The following is a 27,484-nucleotide window of genomic DNA, read 5'->3' on the forward strand; positions in this document are numbered from 1 at the left end:
TAAAATTAATCAGTAGAACAAGCATTCCCAACAACTGTAACACTGTAATCTATTTCTACCGGGGTCCCGCAGCTCTGTAAAATATAAAGAATGATAACACTATTTTCTTTCAGATTCTCAGACGGGTCCATTGTACCGCAGATATTGGTTTCCATTTTAGAATGTGTTACATGTGGCTAATCATCAAGTGCCACAACCTTCCCCTGGCTTTGGTGATAGTAGGATCACACGGCCCAGAGGGAAGCATGACATAAAAGCCAGAGAGAGGCAAGGCTGGATCAGTACAGAGGCAAGATGGCCAAGTTGATGCTTCTTACCGGTAAGTCCAGCTCTGTAACTTCTCTTGTAGTGGCATGTACTTGGGGCAGCTAACCACTCCCACCGCTCATCATAGAGCTAGCGCTGTTTTTAGTGTGCTCGCTCTATTCAAGTGAACACGAGCGTGTCTCCTCCAGCTGAGAATCGCACTCGCAGCTCAAAGTGTAGACACACCCAAAATGACCTGAGATGCAAAGAGAGACAAGGTGAGTGAGGTAATATCTTTTATTGGATCCGCTGCTGTTAGAGAGAGAAAAGCTTTCCTTTCCTAGTCCTGAAGAAGAGCAATGTGTAAGCTCAAAAGCTTGGCTCTCTCACCAACAGCAGTTGGTCCAATAAAAGATATTACTTCACCCACCTTGTCTCTCTAATAGCCAACACAGCTACAACAACACTGCATACTGAGACGTGAAGGACAACAATTTGATTGGTTTTGAGAGAGGGCTCGGGTGTCTTTCCTACAAAGTTAAAGGGGTGGGGGGGATGGAGTAACCGTAGGTGCCGAGCTAGCTGAGTTCCTGTGAAATGATTCATTTAATACTGCTGGGGTTTTATTGTATTATTATGTGAGTAGTATATTGACCTCCCGCTAAATGACCAGGAGATTGGTGGATGAGACAATGAGCATGATGTCATTGGAAGCACCTTAGCCGGAAGTCCTGCCTCACTCACCTTGATGTCACAGGCAGTGACAATGCACTGGAAATGATGGTGTCACCTGCCATGATGTTATGGCCTAAGCCTTTGCTTTTCTGCAGTCTGCCCCTTTTGACACTTGACTAGGGTGACCAGGCATCCCGATATTAGGGGGTTTGTCTTATCTACCTATACCCCTACCCTTCCGGAAAAAAAAAGTGTCCTGATTTTTCACACTGGCTATCTGGTCATCCCTGTCCCGCAACCAGAAGACCTACCTGACCTGGGGAGGGAAACTCACATGATTTGATGTATGGACCAGAACCCCTGTATCAGGAATGATAAGTAGCACCACCCCTAGAATTTAAAAACAAGTGCAGCAAAAATTCTGAGCAAAGCTAAAATGTGAAAAGAGAGAGAGAGAGATGTTTTAAAAGACTTACAAAGAGACTAGTTAAAGGAAAATGGAAGTTTGGAAATATAAATGTTAATTAAAAACACAGCAAGATGTTTTCCCACATGCATAATTGGAGAGAAAACTGTCTATTGCAAGGGACAAAGAGGGAGGTAGTGTCTCCTAGTGGATAGAGCACCAGCACGGCATTCAAGAGACCTGGGTTCCATTCATAGCCCTGCCATGGCCTGCTGAGTGACCTTGAGCAAGTCACCTCCTCGTTCTGTGCTCTTATACTGACCACCTTTGGAAAGCACTTTGAGCTCTATGGACGAAAAGTGCTTTATAAGAGGTAGGTATTATAATAATGATACCTTATAATAATCTGTGATATGAGTTATATATATTTATTAAACACTTGCTATTAGAAAGCAAACATTAGAAAGCAAAAATAAACACATTTCTTGATATTCCCATTGTTTTTATATGCATTCCCAGTGTTGTTAACACAGCTGCTGAAATATAAAATACACTTCAAAGACTCAAAAGTTGTCAATGAGCCAAAAAGAGTTGCTTTCTTTACTACTCGCATTCTTTAAAATGCACAGTAATGGGACACAGGAGATATTTTAGGTGCAGCCCTGATACCAGTCAAGCAGTTGCATATTCCCAGGTTTAATGTTCTATTTATTCTCTTTTTCTTTAAAGGTTTGGCACTCCTGCTGAATGCACAGATAGGTATGAGGTTCTTTTATTCTGAAAACATATTATGATTTTTGTTTCCCCTTTGGGAACGGAGGATATTTTAATATATTCTGTATTCTTTTAGTTTACTCTTTTATGTGCCTTAAAGTAGATAGATAGATAGATAGATAGCATACAATCAATGTATGCCCTTTTTATCTATTTAAGTTAATGTATTTAACTTATTAAAGCATGATGTAAAGCTCATACTAGAACCTGGTTGGTAGTCAGCTTTTCATAAAACACTAGAGTACTGAGTAGCTTTCTTTCTAAGGCAGATTAAGAAAAGGTATAAAAGAAACAGGTACCATTGACAAACTAAGGGGGCTTCCCCAAATCTCTGCAGGCTTCAGTAGTGTCCCATCAGGAATGAATGTGGCCTGTTATGTTGTAGAACAAGAAGAGGAATCCACCATTTAAATCAGGGGTCAGCAACCTTTCAGAAGTGGTGTGCCGGGTCTTCATTTAATCACTCTAATTTAAGGTTTTGCGTGCCAGTAATATATTTTAAAGTTTTTAGAAGATCTCTTTCTATAAGTCTATAATATATAACTAAACTATTGTTGTATGTAAAGTAAATAAGGTTTTTAAAATGTTTAAGAAGCTTCACTTAAAATTAAATTAAAACGCAGAGCCCCCCGGACCGGTGGCCAGGACTCAGGCAGTATGAGTGCCACTGAAAATCAGCTCGTGTGCCGCCATAGTTTGCCTACCCCTGATTTAAAAAAAAAATAAAGAAAGTTGGCATTTTGCTAAGCCACTCAGCAGTAGCCTCATAGAAAGGTCAATTCCAAATCCCAAACCAACACTCTTAATTTTTGACAAGCTCCTAGCTTGAAGGGTTTAATGAAAGAAAAGTAGAAGGAAGATGAAATCAAAACTTTTTCTCAGAAAGCCGATTCTCATGTAAGGTTGAACACCCTAGGTTAGCCTGAGTGACTTCTTAGATCACAAGGAAATTTTCCATCAGTCAATTTAGATAATCTGCAGCTAGGACTGTCTATCTTTGTTTACTATATTCTTAAAACAACTTACCCCAGTGGCACTCTCTCTGAGTACAACATAAAATGATCATGGAAGATTTGCAACATACACTAAGACCCAATTGGTACCTTCTGTCTAGTATAGTGAAGAAGAACACTCTACAATTTTTTACAGGGTTGAGTTTTCTCATATTATTTTGTTCTGCTCTTCATGGCAAACTCCCCTATGACATCTCCCCCTCTTCTCTTCAGGCTCTGCTTATCTGCTGACATGTTATTTCACCAACTGGGGCCAATATAGACCAGGCCTTGGGAAGTTCAAACCTGACAACATTGACCCATGCCTGTGTACTCACCTGATCTATGCCTTCGCTGGAATGTCCAACAATCAGATCACCACCATTGAATGGAATGATGTGACACTCTACAAATCCTTCAATGGCTTGAAAAACCAGTAGGTATCTAGAATAAAGAGGAATCCCTTGTCTTGCTTCTTAGGGGCAAGCAAGTCACAGACCAACTCTACAGTGGACAGCAATAATACCCACCCATAGATGTCCAGTGAAGTTCATGTAGCAACCTCCATGTTCCAAAATGGTCCAAGTCTAGAGGACCATAGGCAACAAACTGCTCTCCACATAGACAGAGAGAGCAGCTTGACCAAGTGCAGATCAATGACATTTCTAGCTCAGGCACTGGTTGAGAGAATACAAAGAAAAGAAGCAGGCAGCGAAGATGAGAGTACATGTCAGCTCACAAGTATTGAGCCACTGTGGATTAAAGGGTGGGCCTAAATCTAGTCTTGGTTTAGTCATCAGACCATGTAACAAGGGAATACAGCTTAAGGCGGCAAATAGGTCACTCATTATTAAGAGTAGCAAGAGGGCAATCGTTTAAATTGGCCCTTCCTTTATGACTAGAAATAGGCTTAAATATTTTTACCTGTTGTGAAACTTTTTTTTTTAATCCCTCCCTTTGCAGGAACGGACAACTGAAGACTCTCCTGGCTATCGGAGGCTGGAATTTCGGAACAGCACCGTAAGTCCAACCCATCCACTTCCTGTGGCTGCATCACAGTATTGCAAAGATAGATGGAAACAATCAACAGCTTCTTCCACTGACCCTTTTCTCCTCTGCTTCCCTAGATTTAGTGCAATGGTTTCCACACCTCAAAACCGCCAGACCTTCATCAACTCTGTCATCACATTCCTGCGCCAGTATGAATTTGACGGACTGGACTTTGACTGGGAATACCCTGGCTCCAGAGGCAGCACAGCTCAGGACAAGGCTCTCTTCACCGTCCTGGTCCAGGTAAGGTGGAAATCAGATATTAGCTAATGAGAAGCCAGAAGGAAATTCATGTGGAATGACATTCAGGGTAAGGCACAGCAGATCAGAATCTCAGTGAACCAGATTCTGTGTTAATTCAGAAGAAACCTTGGATGAGTTAGATTTATTGATTTAAGACAAGGTACACATCTGCTTTTCATGCGGGAGACCACTGAGACAATCTCATTGCAGCACACTCCACTACAATACAAATAACATATCCTCACCTGATGTTTCCATTAGCGGACTATCTGGTCCTTAGTGTAAGAGACTCCAACCAAAATAGCTGAAAGCATCGAGAGTTACAATTTCAGTATATTTGACAGTAACCAGGTTCCTTCACTTAATGTATTAAAAGTTCCTAAGAGCAGACAAATGACTTTAATTCCATCCCCAATATCACAGTATGAAACAGGCTTTCCTTTGGTTGCACTGGATGGGAGGGTCTCAGGAACACAAACTGGAGACAGAAAGGGGGTTGGAGGCTGTTTGCGCACTTCTCTGTTCAGAACTTTGAAGGCCATGAGGACTCCGCCTTGGTGGTGGTAGGGAGTCATTAACCTTTTCCTTGCCATCTCCTAGGAAATGCTGGAAGCCTTCGAGCAGGAAGCCAAGCAGGTTAACAAACCCAGGCTCCTGGTCACCGCTGCTGTGGCTGCAGGGCTCTCTAATATTGAGTCAGGCTACCAGATTCCTCAGCTCGGCCAGTGAGTACCACACTCTCAGATGGCTGGGTTGTCTCCTTTTTAAATCTTCTTTTAACATCTGATAAAGGCAAATACCCATCCTATGGCTGCTCCCAAGCAGGGGGAGGTAGGTCAGAACTTGGCCTCTATCTTAGTCATTACCAACACTTGGATACTGTTATGGGGACAGTTCCACTTCAGAAGATAAATTAACATCCTAGACATCGGCACAAGGATCTGATGTTGAATAGCAGGGCAAGTCATTGGGTCACCCCTGTTTTGGTATGTGCACTGAGCCTATGAAGGGTTTCCTCAGAGCACACAATTGCACCTACCACCTAGTTCTAAGCACTCATTGGCACTATGGGTTAAATCCTCATCCCATCCTAAGGGTGCACAAGACCCAAAGAGGAGTAGAACCACTGTGCAGGAGAAGAGGGGTAGGCTGTGGAGAAACCATGCATGCAGGAAGTGGGAGCATGACCAGTGGCACCGCTGTGGAGCCAGAACTAACAGGTCAATGAACCATTCCGTGGGTTAAAAAGGAATGGAGATAAATGTATGTAATGATCCCCACAGGTATCTGGACTACTTCCATGTGATGACCTATGACTTCCATGGCTCCTGGGAAGGATACACTGGAGAGAACAGCCCTCTCTACAAAGGCCCGGCTGACACCGGTAGCAATGTCTACTTCAATGTTGTAAGTATATCTTGAAAGCTTAGGGCCAGGGTCCTTTCGGTCTGTAATGACATCAGCCTTTACAATTGCAGAGATGTAGGAAATAACATTGCAGTCTGCAATTCCTTGGAGAGACTAACTCGTCTGTTGCCTATAGGACTATGCCATGAATTACTGGAAGGACAACGGTGCTCCAGCTGAGAAGCTCATTGTTGGATTCCCAACCTACGGACACACCTTCATCCTGAGCAACCCATCCAACACTGCTGTCGGTGCTCCAGCCTCAGGACCAGGGCCTGCTGGACCTTACACAAGACAATCTGGGTTCTGGGCTTACTATGAGGCATGTGTGCTCGCTCATCTCACACAAATATTAAATCACTAATACTCACAGAGAACTTAGCCAGTGAGTCATAGGCTGAAATGAATTCTAACAAAAGATCCCATTGACTAATTGCAACTAACTAATTAATTCATGAAAAAAAATTAGTTTGTTCATGGACAAAGAGAAGAGAAACAAGGATCTAGATTCACAGAATACCTTATTTTTAGTGATTTATTCTGCCTGATTTAAAAATAGACTATATTACACTAGCTAATTTCAGCTGAATGTGTCAGAAACAGAATAAAATGCACCCTCATCCTTGCACACCATAAATGCCTTATTAGACACAATGCGTAAATTAACTGATTATTAATTACTGAGTCCACAAGGTAAAGCAATCAGGGAGCCTACTCTAATTCCTGCAGTGTGTCTAATTCTTCCACATCACCTCTTGGCGTTATTTAAATTAATTTAAATGAAGCTGATTAAGGAGTACAAATCCTTAGAGACAATACTTATGGTCATAATTAATGAGTAAGTCAAAGAAATTGTCACACTTTGGACTTGTTCTTTTTTTATGGGACACTTGTTAAAATTCTCACTTCCACCTTGCTTAGATCTGCACTTTCCTGAAGAATGGAGCCACCCAGGCTTGGGATACTCCTCAGGATGTCCCCTATGCCTACAAGGGCAACGAGTGGCTTGGATATGACAACATCAAGAGCTTCAACATCAAGGTATGGTGAGACCTTCTGGTGTAACTAGTGCCAGGTGAGGCTTCCATTCAGCATTAGCATCTGGGCTGATTTTAGCTTCTTTCCTGGCACTTAACAGGCTCAGTGGCTGATGAAGAATAACTTTGGAGGCGCTATGGTTTGGTCTCTGGACCTGGATGACTTCACTGGCACGTTCTGCAACCAGGGCAAATTCCCCCTGATCAACACTCTGAAGACCGCTCTTGGACTGCAGAGCACTAGTGAGTGACTCCAGCTGGACGGGCTCCCAGAATTAACTCCCTGTTCACACATAGAGATGAGAATCTGCACGCTAGCAGGGGTGTATAATATTGCTTTTGGTCTTATTCAATGTACCCCTGAATAGCCACTCTCTCAAGACTAATAAGATATAGATAAAACAACAAGGAGTCCGGTGGCACCTTAAAGACTAACAGATTTATTTGGGCATAAGCTTTCGTGGGAAAAAAACCTCACTTCTTCAGATGCATCCACAACTCCTTATTTTAGAACATTTCTACCCTTTCCCCTTTGCGGGAATGCCATCGAGTTAGGTGCAAAGTCAGATGGTAAAGTGACACAGGGGACTAACTCTACAGCTTTTCATCTCCCTGAGACTTAGTTCAATCCACGTCATGATTAATGATATGGAAACATGGCTTTCAGTCTTCTCAGGTGTGGTCACAGGGCAAAAACAGTTCACAGTTCAGTACGATTGCTAGTATCTGCCTGCGATTAGACAGGGGCTGACACAGCAGGATTGAGACTGAGCTCTACTAACAGAGCTGTGGGAAGGGGAAGTGGGAGTGGGGAAGACGGACCTGCTGCAGATCAGGAGTGAATACACCTAAACTTTGGGATCCTTTGGGAAGCTGAAACTGGATCCAAATCTAAATGTAATGATTTAGTTTCCTGTTTATAATGAAGCAATCAGAAGCCCAGATCTGATTTTAACCTAACTTCAGCAAATATGAATTCAGGAACTAAAATGTGTTTCTTGGGACTCCTTCACTGCTGAAATGGTGGGGGCCATGAAAACGGGTGGGTAGATAGATAGCTCATCCTGAATGAAGTGCAAACCTGGCCCATTTCCTGGTAGAATCATCATGGAATCGTCATGATCTGCTTTTATTTCAGGCTGCACCGCCCCTGCTCAGCCCATTTCTCCAATCACAGAAGCTCCCAGTAGCGGAAGTGGAAGCGGGAGTGGCAGTTCCGGTAGCAACCCCAGCAGTGGTTCAGGCAGCAGCCCAAGCAGCTCTGGTGGCACTGGCTTCTGTGCTAGCAAGGCCAGTGGCCTCTATCCAGATCCATCTAACAGTAACAGCTTCTACCACTGCGTGAATGGGAAAACCTACCTGCAAAATTGCCAGGCTGGCCTGGTCTTCGACTCCAGCTGCTCCTGCTGCAACTGGGCATGAACCGATCAGGTTATGATAACTAATTAACCATCCTGGAATCTGACCAAAATTCCACAAATTCATTATGATGAAATAAAGCATTCAGCAAAAACAATAGCCGCACCCTCTGTGGTTTGTTAACTCCTCTAGCACTTTGAGTGCTTCCATAGTGCTATGGGGTCTGCTTGAAGTGACACCTGAAACAAGGATGGTTGCGAACCCATCCATGGGATCTCCACAGCCCCGGACATCAAGGGTATTTGGATCCCAGACCCAGTTCAGGAGCTGGACTTCTCCTATATTTATTTATATGGCACCCAAAGTTGGGCTGGCGCTTTACAGGCAGGTAGACACAATCACACCGAGGGCATGAAACTATTACAATAAAACAAAGTGGATCTCCCCTGAAAACACCTCCCTTGTCACTTGCCTTCCCTTTGCATGTAGAGACCAGGGATGAAACACCTCTGATCAACAGGTTTGGAAAGTCCTTCAGTTTGACCAAACATATAAAATCGGAAGAAAATTGCTGACTTCCTGTGCTGGTTGCATTCTTGCTGATAACATAACAAAACCAGCTCAGCATTACAACAGCTCAGAAGGGCTGCATTCATGTTCAATCAAACAGTCCTATACATTATTTATTATTATGTATAAGAAAAATCACCTATAGAGGGATATAAATTTACATCACAGGGCGATGCATTCGTAGACTTACAATCATGTGACTAGGTTCTCATATCACTAGGCAATGCCTTTGAAAAGGGGCTTTTAAAGGTACTGGGCCACTGAGCTGCATGAACACTATAACCTGGAAAGACAAGATTAATGAGAGCAGACAAGGATCAGTAGCGGGGGAAAAAACCCAGTTCCTGCCTGGGATGAAAAAGTCTATAACTGGAGACAAGGAGAAAGAGGCTGTGACATACCAAGGTACAATGCAGACCAATGAGTAGTTGTGTCACCCCTACCCTGCAACCGTGGGTGGTTTACAATGCCTTGCTGAAGTAACTCCCACCCGGGCCTCTCCTAAACAGCCTTCCAGCATGCAAGCCACGCCCTGAGAGTCTGCGTGTAATAGCAGCCTGCCAGCCACACTTGGACTATACTTTGGCTCTCACCAGCCTTAGCTCTACTGCAGGGTGACCCCAACACACACCCCGTCGCAGATTTCCCCCCAGAAATATATGTCCTGCACGGCCCAACTGCCTCCTAGACATTGCAACTATTTTAAGTCTGTTATTCCTTTATGGAATAATACGCCAGCTTATTATCTGAAATACTTCTTCAGATACTTCCATTTAAACACACTGGATTAGATAAAACAGTAAAACAAGTTTATTAACTACCGAGGGATGGATTTTAAGTGAGCACAAGTAATGAGGCATAAAAATCAGAAATAGTTAAAAGAAAAATAAAGATAAAATGCTTACTAATGCCTAACTTAACAAATTTTATCAGATTTAAGCAAAGTTTCTCACCACATGCTTTCAGCAGTTTTACTGACCAAACTGTCCAGTCAGGGCCCCTCCCCGAGTGCCCAACATACTCTTCCTTTGCTTCTTCAGGTGCAGTGAATGCAATGGGGTGGGAGAGATAGGGAGGTGCCTTGGAGTGTTTGCCCCTCCTTTTTATTATTTCAGTCCCCTTCTTGAAAAACATTTCCAGCTAGGCACTAAGAGACAGAGTCTGTGTAGAAGGATGTTCCCTACTGTTTTTTTTTCACCTGTTTGAACTTCCTTTGTCTTCCCTTCCTGCTTGATGACCCTGTTTACTGCTTAAATGTAAATTAAGCAGAACACACGTTCCTTTGTTTAGGACAGACCTGTTTGCCATCTTCTGTTTGGGCAAGGCTGTGGGATTTGGAACACAAGTTAATAACACCATACAGAGAAATTTTATAACTTCACATACAATGTTGCCACACATATTTTACCAGGACAATAATGATCAACAAATTATGAGTTTTCAAATGATACCTTAAAAGGCATACTTTGTACAAAGATTATTACAATACTGTGTAAGGTGTGAATACAGTGGTGTATTCTGTCACAGAGACCTAGAATCTAAACACAGTTAAATTATTACTGTGCACTCCCTGAATGTTGTCTTTTCAGTAAATAGTCTCACAGGCCCCGACACACTCCTGAGTCCTGCAGAAGGGGCAGTATAGCCAGTCACAGTCCCTACATAGGCTGCCCCTTCTGAGACCCTTTTCTAGTCCCAAGTGTACCCCTTTCAAATGACAAGTCCATGCTTCCACTTCTTTTTGGGGTGGGACCCCTTAATTCAGCCACTCTCCAGCTGCATGTCCAGGTTACATCCGCTAGTTGCCAAATGTGTTCCCCACAGACTCGACGGGCTTGGAACCTGCAAGAGTTTCCTTTCAGGAGCCTGGGAACAGTACTAGTTTTCAATGACAAATTAGCAGCTTGTTCAAAACCAAGTATGATTTATTGGCCAAAAAGTGCAAAGCTGTCAGAGAAATGGATTTAAAACAAGCTAGATGCATATTGTGTTACCTATATTTGGCATTCCCCTCAAACCTCTAGGGAGACATCACTTAGGCTTGGTGCCCCCCTGTTTTCTTGAGGGCCATCTTACAGCCTACTTGCTGCAGACTGATTCTTCATCAGAGCTATGTCAGCCTGCAAGAGCTGGCAACTTCCCCCTCCCTTTCTACAGGGCGGATTGGTATCTTTTGAGCTCCAGGTTCTGAGCCCTGGCAAAACAGCTACGATATAACCAGGGTTGGGGCCCAGAAGTTGCCTCTTAAAAACTATTCACCTGGTGATTGTGCTTGTTGGGATGCTCCTTTTCTAGCCCAACGTGTTGCCTTTCCTGCTTGGTCTCCTTAACCAGCCCCCTCTTTTGATCTCACTCCAGAGAGCGAGTAGCCCCCCCACAAACAAATACACCGACACCTGCACAATATTCATAAACCATCTGACAGATATTTCCCAGTTCTCCACAAGGCTCAAAGAAGCTTTCATCATCGGAAGTAAAAAAGAACAGAAGGATTTTCTGGGCACGAAGAGATCAATTGGCCCAATAAGCTAGTTCCCCTTTTCTCACTCCCACATCCCCGCTTTCTCATCTTCCGTCCCTTTTCTTTCCATAATAGTACCCAACATTTAAATACGCTTATACCCACAGCCTTGGTCCACCCCTCTTGCTGGGAAGAATTTGTACCCGAATTCCAGTTTCACTCTTATTTTTCTAAGTCTTTGCGCTCTCGGCCTCTCGTTTCTTTTAGCATTTAGGCTATGTCTACACGAGGAGCGAGGGTGTGATTCCCCTCCCCTCTTCATCAAGCTAGCCTGAGTATTAATAGCAGTGTGTCCTTAGTAGCAGCGGTAGCACGCCTGAGCTGTGCCAAGTACACAAACCTGCATGACACAGGTGGGTACTCAGCTGCCAACCCCGGAGCTACCGGGGCTACACTGCTGTTTATACTCAGGCTAGCTTGATGAGAGCTAGCACAAATATGTGTACATGAGCAGTGTAATCACACCCCTTACTCGTAGTGTAGATGTAGCCTTAGAGTCAGTTTCAGCATTATGAAATACCTTCGTTATGTATTATTTGTGTCACTGTAATATCCAGAGACACCATCAGACATGAGGGCCCCATTGCGCTGGGTGCTGTATATACACAGAGTAAGAACAGACCCTGCCTCAGAGAGCTTACAATCTAAAAGGACAAGAGAGAGAAAGTGAGACATGTACAGAGAGAGGTGAAGTGACTTGCCCCAAGTCACAGAAACCGGTCAGTGGCAGAGTTGGGAATACAATCCATGGACCATGCAGCCACTCTCTCTCTTTCTTGGCTTTCATTAGGGGAAGTCTTTTTCTCCTTTACTGAGCAAATGTACACGGCTTCAAATGTTCACTTTTTAAAATAGACAGCAACAATCTTGTGCAGTGTTTGGTCCCATTCACAGAGGCTGAATTCCTGCGAAAAGGAGCCCCAGCACAAGGTTTATGCATCACTGCAATCCTCAAAATAGGCCTTAAGTGGGGCTTGTCAGAGGCCTTGTGCTGGCCTTCTGCACACGAGTGAATTTCACACCGGGAGCACTTCACCAGCACTGGTAAAATACTTCCTCAATGGTAAAGCACTGTGTGGAATTTTCCTTAGCTGTGTGGGACCTTCGATTAATGGGTACTAGGAAGCTGTAATGCCTGAGCTCGGGGTTCGGGCACTGTTGTAACAACGTCCGTGCTTTGTGGATTTGCACATTTGCTTTAAAGCCCCATTGTGTGACTAACTGCATCTTCTTTAAGAGCAGTGGGGGGTCTCCTTAAGCAATCTGCCCACATTACTGTAATATCCAAGCGCCTCACAACCTTTAATGTAGCTAGCCTCACAACACCCCTGTGAGGCAGGGTGGGGCTATTGTCCCTGTGTTATAGATGGGAAACTGAGGCACAGAGAGGTTAAATGACTTGGCCCCAGATCATACAAGAAGTCTGTGGTGGAGCAGAAATTGAACCCAGATCTCCCAAGACCCAAGCTAGCATCCTCACCAAGCTCACACTAAACCTCCAGCTATGCACTGCCAATGTACTACCTATGTCATGGTAGCTGACTGCACTTTGGTCACATACATGACATTATCTCCACGGACGTGCAGGGACGTCTTTTTGATGGTACCTTCAAATAAATCAGGGATTATTGTTGTTTAACAGATTGCTAGGGGTGCTAAGCATCTTATTTTAATACTTCAGCTACCTCAGTCAAATCAAATCATCAGTAGAAGACCTTGGTCTGGTCCCAAAGGAATTCTATGTGTGACCTGTTCTGCTTGCTCCACAGGTAATCCATCACCACTCAGTGTGGTGCTCTGTCCCCCCTAGTGGTGTCTGGGCCACAGTTAGAGGAACACAATACAGCATACACACAATGATCAAACCATTCACTTTCAAAGGATTTTTATTATGGGTTAAAAAAAAAAGCCACCAATGAAGAAAGAACAACAACAAAAATCGCCACATGTGACAGAAGGCAGTGTCTCACCTCTGCCTTCAGTTGCCTTGCAGCCCCGCCCCCACCCCTCACAACCACCCCTCCGGCATATAGACTGACACAGTTAAGTTTAAAGGTGGAGTCTAACAAGGAGATCAAAGCTTTATACAGCACATATTGCTCTGTGGGTAAAATACACACACAACAAGCTCACCAACAGATGCTATAGTGATGGAAGGTAGGTAGGTAGGTAGGTAGGTAGAGAAAATCCGTTAATTTAAAGGTTGACAGAGACCTTCCCATCTGAAAATCCAAGTGATCCCCCACACCACACCCATCATTCCCCGCAACAGACTTATTTCAGCAGTGTGGTCTATTATAATATGACAAAGAGCCACAGCCCTGCAGTGAACAACGTTAAGTTGGCTGCTTGATGGCAGAACCGTGGTTCATAGAAGTTCAAGGGAATCCTTTCTTTGATTTTAGTTAACATAGGTGTGACAGATAGGGCAATTTCCCGAAGTATCTTTGGGAGGTCTTATCATATTAAGTTTGTGTGTCATTGTGGGCCAGGGTTTGTACATAATTCCATAGGGGAGAGGAAAACACAGCCATCCAGGAACTAAGAACAATGGGATGTGATGAGGCAAATTAACTCAGGCTGTAACATCTGAGAGGTCCCACCTCTGAGAAGGCTCACCTATATTGGCTCAAACTGGATTCTCCAGAGGCCAACAGAATGGATAAATAGCCTGAGTTTAAACTTACTCCGGGCCTGCTTCCTGACCCAGCAAACAGATAGGACCTTGTGAGCAAGAAGAGGACCCCGATTTTTAAGGAAGGGTTGGAAGGACTGACACTGACCAGAGCTCTTATGGAGACTGAGGGGGTGATCTCTGGGAAGCTTATTAGCATCTATATAGGTTATTTAATTGTTTTGAATTGTTTTCTCTGCAATGTTCTCCCCTTAACAGTAGACGTGCTTGCTTAGAAAAAGCTGTGTGGTAACTTAGAACCCTGGGCTGTTTATAGGGTTGCCAACTTTGGTTGGCCGAATTCCTGGAGATTTCGTCATATGACATAATCTTTAATTAAAGATTAATCTCAATTCCTGGAGACTCCAGGACAATCCTGGATGGCTGGCAACCCTAGCTGCTTATGGGCTCTGAGGAGAACCCAAAGTGCAGGAACAAGGCCTCTTTGGACAGTCTGCCTTGCTGAGGGAACTCACAGCATACGCTAGGGACTGTGCAGCCTGGGGAAACCCTGTTCAGGTGTCTCCACCCAAGAGAGGTGACGGCTGAGGAGATGGGAGCCTAGCATGGGTGCCCTTGCTGGGCCATAACGTGCAGTTGCCCTGAACTGTGGCAATGCGTTTCCAGTATGAGCTAAGGTTGCAAATGAACTTGACAACTCAAAGCAAACCTCAGCCAAAACTGAGACATTCTAGACAACTGCCACTTGAAATTCAGGCCCAAGCTCCCCAAGAGGTTTGCAAATCCAGTGGGTGAGCTGTTGGGTGAACAGATTGGTTTTGCTTGCTTCCAAACTTTCTTACAAAAGTTTCGTCCAATTCCAGTACATACACAGGCCAGTGAAAATTCGTATTCCTGCTAGCTGGAAAATATCAGTAGCTGGAGATATGTAGGCAGTGTTGTTGTAGCAGCGTTGGTTCCAGGATATTAGAGAGTCAAGGCAGGTGAGGTAATGTCTTTTATTGAACCAACTTCTGTTGGTGAGAGAGACAAGCTTTGTATAAACTCAAAAGCTTGTCTCTCTCACCAACAAGAGTTGGTCCAATAAAAGATATTACCTCCCCCACTTTGTCTCTCTAATATCTGGAGAATTAATTGTCAGGGAAATAAGTGATTTGGGCTATCAGGAAAGGAAAACACATAAAGGAGATGTTATCTGGTCTATCACTCTAATTGTATTGACTTGCTGACAGGAGTTTCAATGAGGCTGCAATCCCAGCCTTTGCAAATGCTGAGGCTTGTCTGTAAATACCTCTACCTGACTTTCTGTAGGGCAGCACTGCCATGGAATAAATAAAAAAGGAAGAAAATGTACATCTGACCAGGAGCCTTTCTGGTGCATATCGATCCAGTAAATCAATTTTATAGCCCAGTAAATCATCAACCCTCTGGCAAAATGGGCTCAAAATGGGAATGCAGATAGATCAATAGGGTTAGACAGGGCTTGACTTTGGTGTGGGTGTGCCCACCAAAAAGCCTCCTGTCCTTACACCTTTTGTTCTGTAGCCAGGGACAACTGCAGTCCCCATGGTCCACAGAGCACAGAATTCACTCACTCCTAGCACCACAGAGAGCGCAAGTCAGACAAAATGGGCAGAGGGTGGACAGGACCAATACCTCACCCCAACTCCTCTGTGTTGGCCAGTATAGCTGGCCAGCACAGAGAGGGGAGCATGTTGCCATACTAGCAGGTATGTCCCACCTCGATTCTGGGAGCTCCAGGAGGGATCACGGGGACAGGTTGGCTCCACACTACCCTCAGGCCTGGGCTGGGCCTGTCAATCACGCTCAGCAGAGCCCTTAACTATTAGCAGATGTCACCCTAAGCCCTTGGGACTCCAAGCCCTCTTTTCCCCCCATTAGAACAGAACCCAGAGGAGCTACTGCTAACCCTCCAGAGCTTTGGGGGCTCAGGAAATTGTAAGGTCTGGTTGTGGAAAACATCACTCCTACCTCGCCCATCTGGAGAGAGAGAATGAAAGTCAGTGGCTAGTTTTTTAAATAAATCAGAAATAAGTCTAAGTGGTTAAAGTCCAGGAGCAGAATTAACTATACTATATTGTGCTGTAACGACAACTCTGTTTAGTATATCAAGCAAATTTAATGCAGAAGAGTCTCCCTCTCTCTCTCTACAGTCCTGCCCTTTTCCCCATCACCTTAGTGTCTAGGCACAAACATGATCTTTGCCTCCATGAATGTATGAAACACAATGAAGACAAATTCTGAGCACCAGCGGATTAATGTTTATCACTTACGGAGCGTGGTGGGCCAGATCCTCGGCTAATGTAAATGGACATAACTCCACTGACTTAAATGGAACCACACAGATGTACACCAATTGAAGATATGGCCCTGAAAGCATACATTTAACAGAGTATATAAAAATACAAGGCTCTAGGCATGACAAACTTGAAGTCCAAGACAGATGGGTTGAGACCCCAAAATTCAGGTCCAATCTAGATTTCAAAAAACCTCCATTGATATCGTTTTCTGATGAACTTACAAATTGGGTTGATAAAGGAAGTAGTATTAATATAAGATCCTTAGATTTCTATAAGGCTTTTGACTTCATACTGCACCACATTTTGATTAAGAAACTAGAATCAACATGGATTAAAACCTGGCTAACTGATATGTCTCAAAATTTAACTGTAAACAGGGAATCATCGAGTGGGTGTGTTTCTTGTAAGGTGCCACCAGGATCAGTTCTTGCCCCTATGCTATTTAACATTTGTATCAGTGACCTGGAAGGAAACACCAAATTATCACTGATGAAGTTTACAGATGACACAAAGATTGGGGGAGTGGTAAATAAATAGGATGAGAGGTCACTGATTCAGAGTGATCTGGATCTCTTGGTAAATTGGGAGCTAGCAAACAACCTGCACTTCAGTATGGCCAAGTGTAAAGTCAAACATCTAGGAACAAAGAATGCAGACCATACTTACCGGATGGGGCACTGTCTCCTGGAAAAGACTTGGGGGTCATGGTAGATAATCAGCTAAACATGAGCTCCCAGTACAACACTATGGCCAATGTGATCCTTGGATGTATAAACGGGAATATCAAGTAAGAGTAGAGAAGTTATATTATCTCTGCATTTGGCACTGGTGCAACCACTACTGGAATACTGAGGCCAATTCTGGTGTCCACAATTCAAGAAGGATGTTGAAAAATCGGAGAGGGTTCAGAGAAGAGCCACAAGACTGATTAAAGGATTGGAATATATGCCATATAGTGAAAGACTCATGGAGCTTGATCTATTTAACTTATCAACAAGAAAGTTAAGGAGTGACTTAATCACACTTTATAAATACCAGTGCAGCAAACAAAGTTATAACAAGGGTAAATGGCTGGAAGTTGAAGCCAGACAAATTCAGATTAGAAATAAGGGTGCAAATTTTTAACGGTGAGGGTAATTAACCATTGGAACAATTTATCCAGGGCTGTGATAGATTCTCCATCACTGGCAAAATTTAAATCAAGACTGGATGTTTTTCTAGAAGATCTGCTCTAGTTCAAACAGGAATTAATTCAAGGCAGTGTAATGGCCTGTGTGAGACAGGAAGTCAGACTAATCACAATGGTCCCTTGTGGGTTTATAATCTATTAATCCAGTTCACATTTTGGTTTTTGCCTATTTCTACACTCTAACTCAGCCAAATATAATACATGGGGAGACCATTCACTTTGCACAAGAGATGGAGATACTGGGCCCAATTCTGATCTCATTTTACAATTAGTAAATTGCTTAACTCCATTGATTTCTGGGCTGAAGTGGGACTCAAGTCCCACTCCCACTTAAAGGAAGCAGGATGGCTTAGCAGATGCCATAGCACATACACAGAGAAGTTATATAAAAACATAAGTACTCTTGCTGGAAGGTTGCAACGTAACATGACTTTACTTTTTAGAATTCAAAACAATAACACACAGGAACCCAACACTAGAGAGAGACAAAGCAGGCTGCTCCCTAAAACAGCAATGTACAGCTCACTCCACCTTACTTTAGGCTGGCTGGTTGCAAACTGACTGCTGCTAGACCTAGTTTGCACACTTCCTACAGAGCCCCCTAGCTTGCAAGCAGGACTAGGGAAAAACCCTGACATGTAGAGTGACAGCCTATGATTTTAACAGTGTTTAAATACACCACAATAGTTACGTAAAGGCTTTGGTTCTCTTGGCATCCCCAATCTCATTCAAAATAACCATATTTACAGTTGTTTTATCTAGTAACATTCAACAAACCTATTAAAAGGTTGTTTGCATTGCAAATAATACATTACAATACATTTTAATTAGGGACATTAAAATAGTATAAGAACCAGCGCACTGGAAAATTGATGCTTATCTTTTATATCTCCTTAGGTCCGCCCTTTCCAGGTTGGCAGGACTATTATATAAGATAGGTTACCTAGAAAATGGCATCTATTGTATTACAAAGGGAGGTTGGAAAGTTTTGTTGATTTATCCATTAGCTAACCATTAAACTTTGTTAGATACCGCATCGTTCGGGTCTCTTTGGTGATAAGGTGGCCGTGTGATAAAGAAGGAGGCACATGGTATAAAAGGACAAGAGAAACGTCATTGGATCAGTACAGAAGTAAATCATGGCCAAGCTGATCCTCCTCACCGGTAAGTCCATGCATATTATTTTATATTGGTGCGTAACCTTATTTTCACAAGAACTGTGCAGCTATATTTTTGATCACTTTAAGCTGCAGTTCTATTCTGCAAAGAAACTTAGCACATCAGTAGATCCTTATGGAGCACTCATTCTGTGCTGCATACAAGCATGTGCCGAAGATCAGATTCACCATACTAACTTAAGCCATTTAGTCCATCTAGACCAGTGGTTTTCAACCTGTGGTCCGCGGATCCCTGGGGGTTCGCAGACTATGTCTAAGGGGTCTGCAAAAGGTTGTCATTCCCTTATAACAGTGGTTTTCAATCTGTGGTGCACAGACTACGTCTAAGATTTCCAAAGGCGTCCACACCTCCATTCAAAATTTTTTAGGGGTCCGCAAATGCAAAAGGGTTGAAAACCACTGATCTAGGCTAGTACTTTGCCCATAGCAGTGGACAATGCCTGTGCTTGGAAGAAGGTCAAAGAGTTTCCCAATGATGCACCAACCAATTGCGCAATGCTGTGCATAGGATGGAAAATTCCTTTCTGACCACCTAAGGCATCAGTTTAACAGCCTGAGACATGATATTTGATCACTCCTATCCTCAGGACTTATCGGTCAATTATCTGACCTTCTTTGTAAATAAAGCTACAGTATTTGATTCAATCTTCCGTGAATGACGCATGCTAAATTCAATCCCTGAATATCTACACTTCCATTGATATTACTTATTCATAGGCCGGATTTGACCACTTATTTGCAAGGTAAGTCCTTGGGAAGGTCTTATTCATGAATGCAATATGGCATCTTATGACTGGGACTGATTGGAGGCATTTGAGCCCTAGGCTTGTGAACTGTTTGTGCATTTTGCATTTTATTCAGATAGTTTCTTTACTTTTGCTTTTCTTGACAGGTCTGGCACTTTTGCTGAATGCTCAGCTGGGTGAGTATTTTTCTTAAATGGCTTTGCTCTTTCTTTGGTATTTACCATATCTTACTTGTATTGTGGCCCACCCATGAATTAAGCCCTATATAACTATTTTCAATGTCTGAGGCCCATTTAAAATGGATCCAAACAAAACAGTGATGTCCCGTCTACATCCCACTCACATAGCCCCTCTACAGGAGATAGCAGTTGAACAGATAGAGATACACAGAGCATGGTGAACAAACAATTCTGTGAAGCTGGAAATGGGCGACAGGGGATGGATCACTTGATGATTACCTGTTCTGTTCATTCCCTCTGGGGCACCTGGTATTGGCCACTGTTGGAAGACAGGATACTGGGCTAGAAGGACCCATTGGTCTGACCCAGTATGGCCATGCTTATGTTCTTAGGATAGCTCATCCACAATGCCAAGTACAGAAAAACAGGAAAGCATAAAATAAATATAAACACTTAGATATAACCCAACCCGTGGTTCCTTACAGGCCTAAATTGTATGAGGAGCAAGATGGGCTTTAAGGAGAGCTCAAAATTCAAATGCATGGCATTCATAATTTAATCAGTGCACTCAGAACAGTGCATTAAGCCACCACATTCAATCAGTGACCAAGCTCCATTTTCCTCCTCCACCGGACAAAACTGATGAGCTGTTCTGTTGTTTTAAAGGTAAAGGTATAAAATCCACATAAAATTGACAGGCTCTGATTCTCCTGTCACTTACACTAGTTTTACTAATAGTGTAACACTACTAACTTCAGTGGCATCATTCCTGATTTACACCCTTGTGAGTGAGGGGAGAATCATGCCCATAATTGATATTGACTAGAGCTGGTTGAAATTTTAAAGTTTTGTTTTTGGGTTGTTGTTTTTGGGTTGTGACACTTTTTGAAATTGAAAATGTTGACTTTTCAAAATGATAAATGTTCAGATTTGAATAAAGGGGGAAAACCGTTTTTTTTTTTTTAATTCCCTCCTTTTTTATCAGCTCTCATATTAATAGAATAGACTAATGGCTAAGAATTCAAATAATACTGTTTGCCTGTCATAATTAGCAATGTTATCCAACCTTGCCATTAGGAGCTTGGTTGCTTCCATCATTAGTATCCTCAGTGGGTTAAATCAGGATATCTGGATTATATCATCCAGACATTAACTGGACATTCATGGGCTTATTCATAGCGTCTACATTTTATGAATTGTGGTTCCACAGACGTTGGTACCAGGTCTAAATGGAGGAGTTTGAAGGAACTATGCAGCCTCCTTCCTTGTCTTCTATTCCTATGTTTCTACGCTGTGCAAAAATGCTGCATTTTTCCTGAGGGTTTATTTTGTCAGCATTGACTTTACTGAAACTAAAGTAGTAATCACTGTGTCTGGTTTTCAGAGTTGGGACTTAAAGGATTAGAATGCTCCTCTTTAGAACATCAGCATCATCTCTACCCTGAGGTCCCAGTTGGTGGCCATGCTTCATTTTCATGAACCGGGGTAGTTTATTATGACAAATATCCCTGTGACATCTCCCCCTCCTCTCGGCCAAAAACAGGTTCTGCCTATCTGCTGACATGCTACTTCACCAACTGGGCCCAGTACAGACCAGGCCTTGGGCGCTTCATGCCTGATAACATCGACCCATGCCTCTGTACTCACCTGATCTATGCCTTTGCGGGCATGAAGAACAATCAGATCACTACCATTGAATGGAACGACCTGACTCTCTACAAATCCTTCAACGGTTTGAAAAACCAGTGAGTAACCCAAATGGCAAGAGACTAAAGAGAGATTTGTGCGTTAACTAACACCTGACTGTATATACTAGAGATCCTTTAAAACCTCTGCATTATTATGAACAAGGCACTGAGACTCCAGAGTGAAGCACACATGACTGCTAGCTTTATGGATCATGTCTGCACTGCAGGGGCATCTGCACAATGCTGGCTAAGTCCCCAAAGTCCTGACCAGCCTGCACTGGGCTCAGCATGAAACCTAGAGACAGTGTCTTCTTTGGCTGCTCCAAAGTGCTAGATATAGTCCCAAAACACCATAGTAACCGCCCTGGAAGATTTGAGGTATTGTTGTAGAGGGAGATGGTACAGCAGCTCAAGAGAATCCATGTCTAAATCATTATTTACCTTCAGTTACTATGAACCTATATCCAAAATAGATTTCTGGGAACTTAAAGCAATATACCCAAGTTCTATTTATGTATATAACATATTCTATTTATGTATATTATATATCATATGTTCCCATTAAATACAGATCTAAATCAAATGGAGCTAATTTCAACAATGAGTGATCAATTGGGAGATGGTCTATCAATTTCTAAGGCTCACTTAGGGGTAAAATGTGACACAGTGGAGAGGAATCAGACCTGGGATCCTTTCCTGGCTCTGCCACTAACGTGCTGTATGACCTTGGGCAAGTCACTTTCACTCTCTTTGCCTCATTGTCCCCATCTGTAAAACAGGGATAATGAGATGCTTATCCCTCTGTAAAGTGTGTTGAGCTCTATGGCTATAAAAGAACTACTATAAAGAGCTAAGTATTACTGAGTAAGGCAAGGCAACACAATGAATCTCAGAGCACACTGGTCTCTCTTCTGTCTCAGGACAGCAATTACAATACAGTGGGAAATACCAAACCAGACTTCCTCCGTTTGTTCTTTATTCATACCCCCCATCTCAATCTTTGTAGGAACGGACAACTGAAGACCCTCTTGGCTATCGGAGGATGGAATTTTGGAACAGCTCCGTAAGTCCAACCCCATCCCTTTCTCTCTGACTGCATCCTGGTATTTTGAACACTTGAGGGAGTGAGCCATGCAGCAACCTGACTCCTTTCCCTTTTTTTCTCCCTAGATTTACTGCGATGGTTTCCACTCCCGAGACTCGCCAGACCTTCATCAGCTCCGTCATCACATTCCTGCGCCAGTATGAATTCGATGGGATAGACTTTGACTGGGAATACCCTGGCTCCAGAGGCAGCACAGCTCAGGATAAGAGCCTCTTCACCGTCCTTGTTCAGGTAAGGAGGAAGCCAGCTCCTCGGTGCTGAAAGAAACCTCAGTAAGAAGAAGAAAAAAGTCACATTGTTTGTACAATGCACTACAAATGCTCCAGAGATGCATGTAAAATGTAAAAGCATATATGATACCAACTGCTGGTGATATTAGCATAATTATTTATTCATTAATTAATATTCAGCTCAGCAAATGTGCATGGGATTCTATAGGATAGATAAGAATGCAGGATCCGACCATAAATCAGCTGTAGATTTATGATCATATGGAAGAGCCCTTAGTACTTGTAATTTCACAGCTGATGAATATTAAAGGTGGGAGGTGACATTTTCAAAAGTGTGTAAGTGTGACTTAGAAGCTAAAGCCCCATTTTCAAAGGTGACCTAAACACTTAGACCCAAATTTTCAAAAGTATCTAGGTGTGTAAAAATGCCAACAGGTGCCTAGTGTGATTTTCAGAAACACCTGAGCACATTAGACACCTAACTCCTCTTAATTTAAATGGGAATTATGCACCTAACCCACTTAGGTGCTTTTGAAAATCTGACTAGGCAACTATTTGCATCTTTAGGTGCTTAAGTGCCTTTGAAAATCTGCCCTTAGGAGTCTAAATGTCATTGAAAAACCAATGGGACTTGGGCTTTCAAGTGCCTAAGTCACTTTTGAAAGTGGAACTTAGGAGCCTAACTCACTTAGACACTTTTGAAAGTTTTACCCGTCTTCTTCACATTGCCAGACAGAATTAACAAAACATGGGTGGACAAAACCGAGCAGTCTAATGGGCCTAGTCATTGCAGTAAGAATTCTCAAGGAGGGAACGGGGCCATTTCTAATTCACCAGGTGCACATTGAGGGTGACCAGTGCTCAGCGTTGCTGCTCCTAACCAATTATGGGGTCGTTTTTTTAATCTGCCTTAGGAAATGCTGGAAGCCTTCGAGCAGGAAGCCAAGCAGGTTAACAAACCCAGGCTCCTGGTCACCGCTGCTGTGGCTGCAGGGCTCTCTAACATTGAGTCAGGCTACCAGATTCCTCAGCTCGGCCAGTGAGTACCACACTCTCAGATATACTCATCATCCCTAGCTTAAAGCACAGGCCACATTCGAGACAATGAATATATTTCACTGTGAAAACCAGCTTCATGTCCAAAAGCCTCAAGCCTGGCTGCCGAATTAGGCACCTAAATAAAGAAAGCCCTGATTTTCAAAGGTGCTGGGCACCCACTAAAACCTATGGGAGCTCTGGGGCTCAGCACCCCTGAAAACTCAGACCAATATGGATTTAGGTGCTTGACTTAAGCCACTGAAGTTTGAAAAATTTGGCATCTGTAGTGAACTTCTGGCACTTAAAGCAAAATCCATCCTTTATCTACAAAGAATCTTTAAAGTAGATGCTAAAAATACAGGGGCTGTTTAAATCACTGCTTCTTATTGGGCTTTGAAAAGACACCGTTGATGAGAAAATGAACCATTCCAAGATGAAGACAATAGTGACGGTAATTTTATCTCCTCAGGTATCTGGACTATTTCCATGTGATGACCTACGACTTCCACGGCTCTTGGGAGGGGTACACTGGAGAGAACAGCCCCCTGTTTCAAGGCCCCGCTGACACTGGCAGCAATATCTATCTCAATATTGTAAGTATATCTTGACCAAGATCCTTTAAGGCCTATAATGACATAACTGAACTAAGCCCAAAACCCAACATTTTAATTAAATGGATCCAAAGGTTTCTGATAGGAAATTAATAACAAATAACTGATCCTTGAAAACTGCAGTGATGGAAGAATTTACCTGCCACTTGTGATCCAGAGTCCATAACTCACTGACTGTTTTTATAGGAATATGCCATGAATTACTGGAAGAACAACGGTGCCCCAGCTGAAAAGCTCATTGTTGGATTCCCAGCCTATGGACACACCTTCATCCTGAGCAACCCATCCAACACTGCTGTCGGTGCTCCAGCCTCAGGACCCGGGCCTGCTGGACCTTACACAAAACAGTCTGGGTTCTGGGCTTACTATGAGGTTTGTAAAAAGAACAGGAGTACTTGTGGCACCTTAGAGACTAACAAATTTATTAGAGCATAAGCTTTCGTGGACTACAGCCCACGAGGTTTGTGTGCTATGCAGTTGCAGTGCACAACTGAATAAAAGTATCTGCTTGTTAAAACAATCTCAGGCCATCACAATGCATATAAATCAGAGTATAAATACTTCTCTTGGAATAATTGTAACTGAGTATACAGAAAATCAATTGTGACATCTAATATTAATGAATACTTAATCAACCCCCATCATGGATTAATTGTTTTTCCTCTTTCTGCTTAGTTACTGCTAGAATTAGGCCCAAACCAAAACTCAGGAACCATACACCCCAGACCTCTGGAAGCAGAGTATGAAACATGAATTTAAATTTCGTAGCTTAGCTCCTCATTGATTGACAATAAAAAGCTGACATCTGTTTACTGTGTGCTAGAGAACAGACACCATTGTATAGGAGCCCACAAGGCCACCGATAAAGTATGAGATGAAAACAAGTGAATCTACTTTGTACAAGAGTTGTTGCCTCAAAACTGCTGTTCCGTTTTCTGTCCATTGGCGATGTGGTTGCAGCAGTGATGGAAGATTCTGTTTCTGTTTCACCCTCACTGTTTTTAGATCTGCACTTTCCTGAATAATGGAGCCACTCAAGCATGGGATACCCCTCAGGATGTCCCCTATGCATACCAAAGCACTGAGTGGGTAGGATATGACAACATCAAGAGCTTCAACCTCAAGGTACGATGGGACCTTCTCACCTATCAAAACCAGTGGGATCCCATTCTGCATCACTGTAGTTCCCTGAGTCCCTTTTTTGTTGTGTTTGGACTGATCTTGGCTTCTTTCCTGGCCCTTAACAGGCTCAGTGGTTAATGAAGAACAACTTTGGTGGTGCTATGGTGTGGACAATTGACCTGGATGACTTCACTGGCACGTTCTGCAACCAGGGCAAATTCCCCTTGATCAACACCCTGAAGAACGTTCTTGGACTGCAGAGCACTAGTGAGTGACTCCAGCAGGATGGGCTCCCAGAATTAACACCCTTCCCTCAGATGTAGATGAGAATTTGAATACTCCCACTGGTGTATATAATGCTGAGCTACACCCTCTCAAGAGAAGCAACTTTATATCCCTGCCCACAATTCACCCTCCATTAAGTTCTCCTTTTGTGACTCCCCACCCCACCTTCCAGTCAAATCATGGCTCTTTAGAGAGACCAAATTTGCTGGGATACAAACAAACTAGTTTACTAAGGGAACTCACTGCTGTTGCTAAAATAGCCTGAGCTAGTTTACAGATGCCCCTGCCATCTGGCAGTCCCTTTTAAAGATCTGTGTTCTAAACAACAGCCCACTCTGGAAAAAAATTAACAGCTGTTCTAGTGGGTCCCCTTGGAGATCAATCTCCTTTTACTTGAAGTTTGATTATTTTACATTTCTGGGCCCTGATTGCCCAGTAATTCCATCGATTGCAACAGGTTTACAACAGAGGCGAGTCTGAACCTCTGAATCCATCACGGAGGTACCCACTTATCACCCAATCCAAAACCCGCTTACGCCAATGAAAAAATTCCCATGGATCTCAGTGGGAATTGGATCAGGTCCTTCTTCTTCCAGTTTTTGATGCAGTCACCATGAGGCTCAGCCAGCACACTGTACCTCTCAAAGACAGCAGGCTGTACATGGTAGTGCCCTGCTTCTAAGCACTGCATCTAATACCCTGGTCAAATACTAGAGTGATTGGGCATGTTATAAAATAATGGATCGTTATAGACCGATCTGTATTCAGTATCATCATTTTCTGTTTCAGGCTGCACTGCTCCTGCTCAGCCCATGGCTCCAATCACAGAGGCTCCCAGTAGCGGAGGAAGTGGCAGTGGAAGCTCCGGTAGCGGCAGCAGCTCCGGTGGCAGTGGGTTCTGTGCTGGCAAAGCCAATGGCCTCTACCCTGTTGCCAACAACAGGAATGCTTTCTGGCACTGTCTGAACGGCATCACTTATGAGCAGTACTGCCAAACCGGCCTGGTCTTTGATACGAGCTGCAGCTGCTGCAACTGGGCATAAACCAGGATCTCCAAGCAGATGAACTCGATCCAAATTCCCTATTGCTTTATGCATATCCCCGAAGCCCCAAAATTCTGAAATAAAAGCCGGTAGCATAAGCCCTAGTGTGTTTGTCTGTTTTGCTGGACAGTGACTTCAGCATCACTTTTTATTGTTTTAGATTTCTTATGGGGGGAGGGATAGCTCAGTGGTTTGAGCATTGGCCTGCTAAACCCAGGGTTGTGAGTTCAATCCTTGAGGGGGCCACTTGGGAATCTGGGGCAAAATCAGTACTTGGTCCTGCTAGTGAAGGCAGGGGGCTGGACTTGATGACCTTTCAAGGTCCCTTCCAGTTCTAGGAGATGGGATATCTCCATTATTTTTTTTTTTTTTTTTTTTTTTTTTTAATGCGGCATTTTTAATTTGCCCCCAGGGACAGAAATTTTATTCTTTATATTAAAGGATCACCAACTGAGATCGGGGCCCTATTGTGGTAGGCGCTGTACATGTACCCAATAAGAGACAGTCCCTGCCCCTGAAGAGTTTACAGTCAAGCTGCCAAGCACACAAGACAAGATAAAGGAAGGTTTATTATCCCCATTTTGGGGAGCTTAGAGAGACAGAGTGACATGCCCAAGGTCACACAGTGGAGTCTATAGCAAAGTCAGGAATGAACTGGTATTTAGATACCAAACCAAAGACTTAATCACAAACCAATCAACCAATATGGTTCTCAAGGAACAATGCGTGTGTCCCAAAGTGTGAAATGTGCCATTTAAAACAGTGTTTTTTAATCACACTGTCAGCTAGACCTTTGCTGAGCAGACCGAAACACAACAGTAAAAACACCAGAGG

At 43.3% G+C, this 27,484-nt stretch overlaps 2 protein-coding genes across 2 annotated transcripts; both read left to right on the forward strand.

Moving 5' to 3' along the window:
* Nucleotides 1–241: 241 nt before the first annotated feature.
* Nucleotides 242–8,346, forward strand: LOC128837493 (acidic mammalian chitinase-like). Its single transcript, XM_054028740.1, has 11 exons — nucleotides 242–319; nucleotides 2,057–2,086; nucleotides 3,328–3,529; nucleotides 4,057–4,113; nucleotides 4,221–4,386; nucleotides 4,987–5,111; nucleotides 5,670–5,793; nucleotides 5,930–6,115; nucleotides 6,715–6,834; nucleotides 6,932–7,073; nucleotides 7,969–8,346. The coding sequence occupies exons 1-11, from the start codon at nucleotides 295–297 to the stop codon at nucleotides 8,250–8,252; spliced, it is 1,461 nt and encodes a 486-aa protein (XP_053884715.1). The 5' UTR covers nucleotides 242–294; the 3' UTR covers nucleotides 8,253–8,346.
* A 10,173-nt stretch (nucleotides 8,347–18,519) lies between these two features.
* LOC128837471 (acidic mammalian chitinase) lies at nucleotides 18,520–26,748 on the forward strand. Its single transcript, XM_054028709.1, has 11 exons — nucleotides 18,520–18,589; nucleotides 19,496–19,525; nucleotides 21,072–21,273; nucleotides 22,223–22,279; nucleotides 22,387–22,552; nucleotides 23,466–23,590; nucleotides 24,059–24,182; nucleotides 24,387–24,572; nucleotides 25,206–25,325; nucleotides 25,448–25,589; nucleotides 26,397–26,748. The coding sequence occupies exons 1-11, from the start codon at nucleotides 18,565–18,567 to the stop codon at nucleotides 26,648–26,650; spliced, it is 1,431 nt and encodes a 476-aa protein (XP_053884684.1). The 5' UTR covers nucleotides 18,520–18,564; the 3' UTR covers nucleotides 26,651–26,748.
* Nucleotides 26,749–27,484: the final 736 nt, after the last annotated feature.

Source organism: Malaclemys terrapin, chromosome 4 (assembly GCF_027887155.1).
Source record: "Malaclemys terrapin pileata isolate rMalTer1 chromosome 4, rMalTer1.hap1, whole genome shotgun sequence".
Lineage (NCBI taxonomy): Eukaryota > Metazoa > Chordata > Testudines > Emydidae > Malaclemys > Malaclemys terrapin.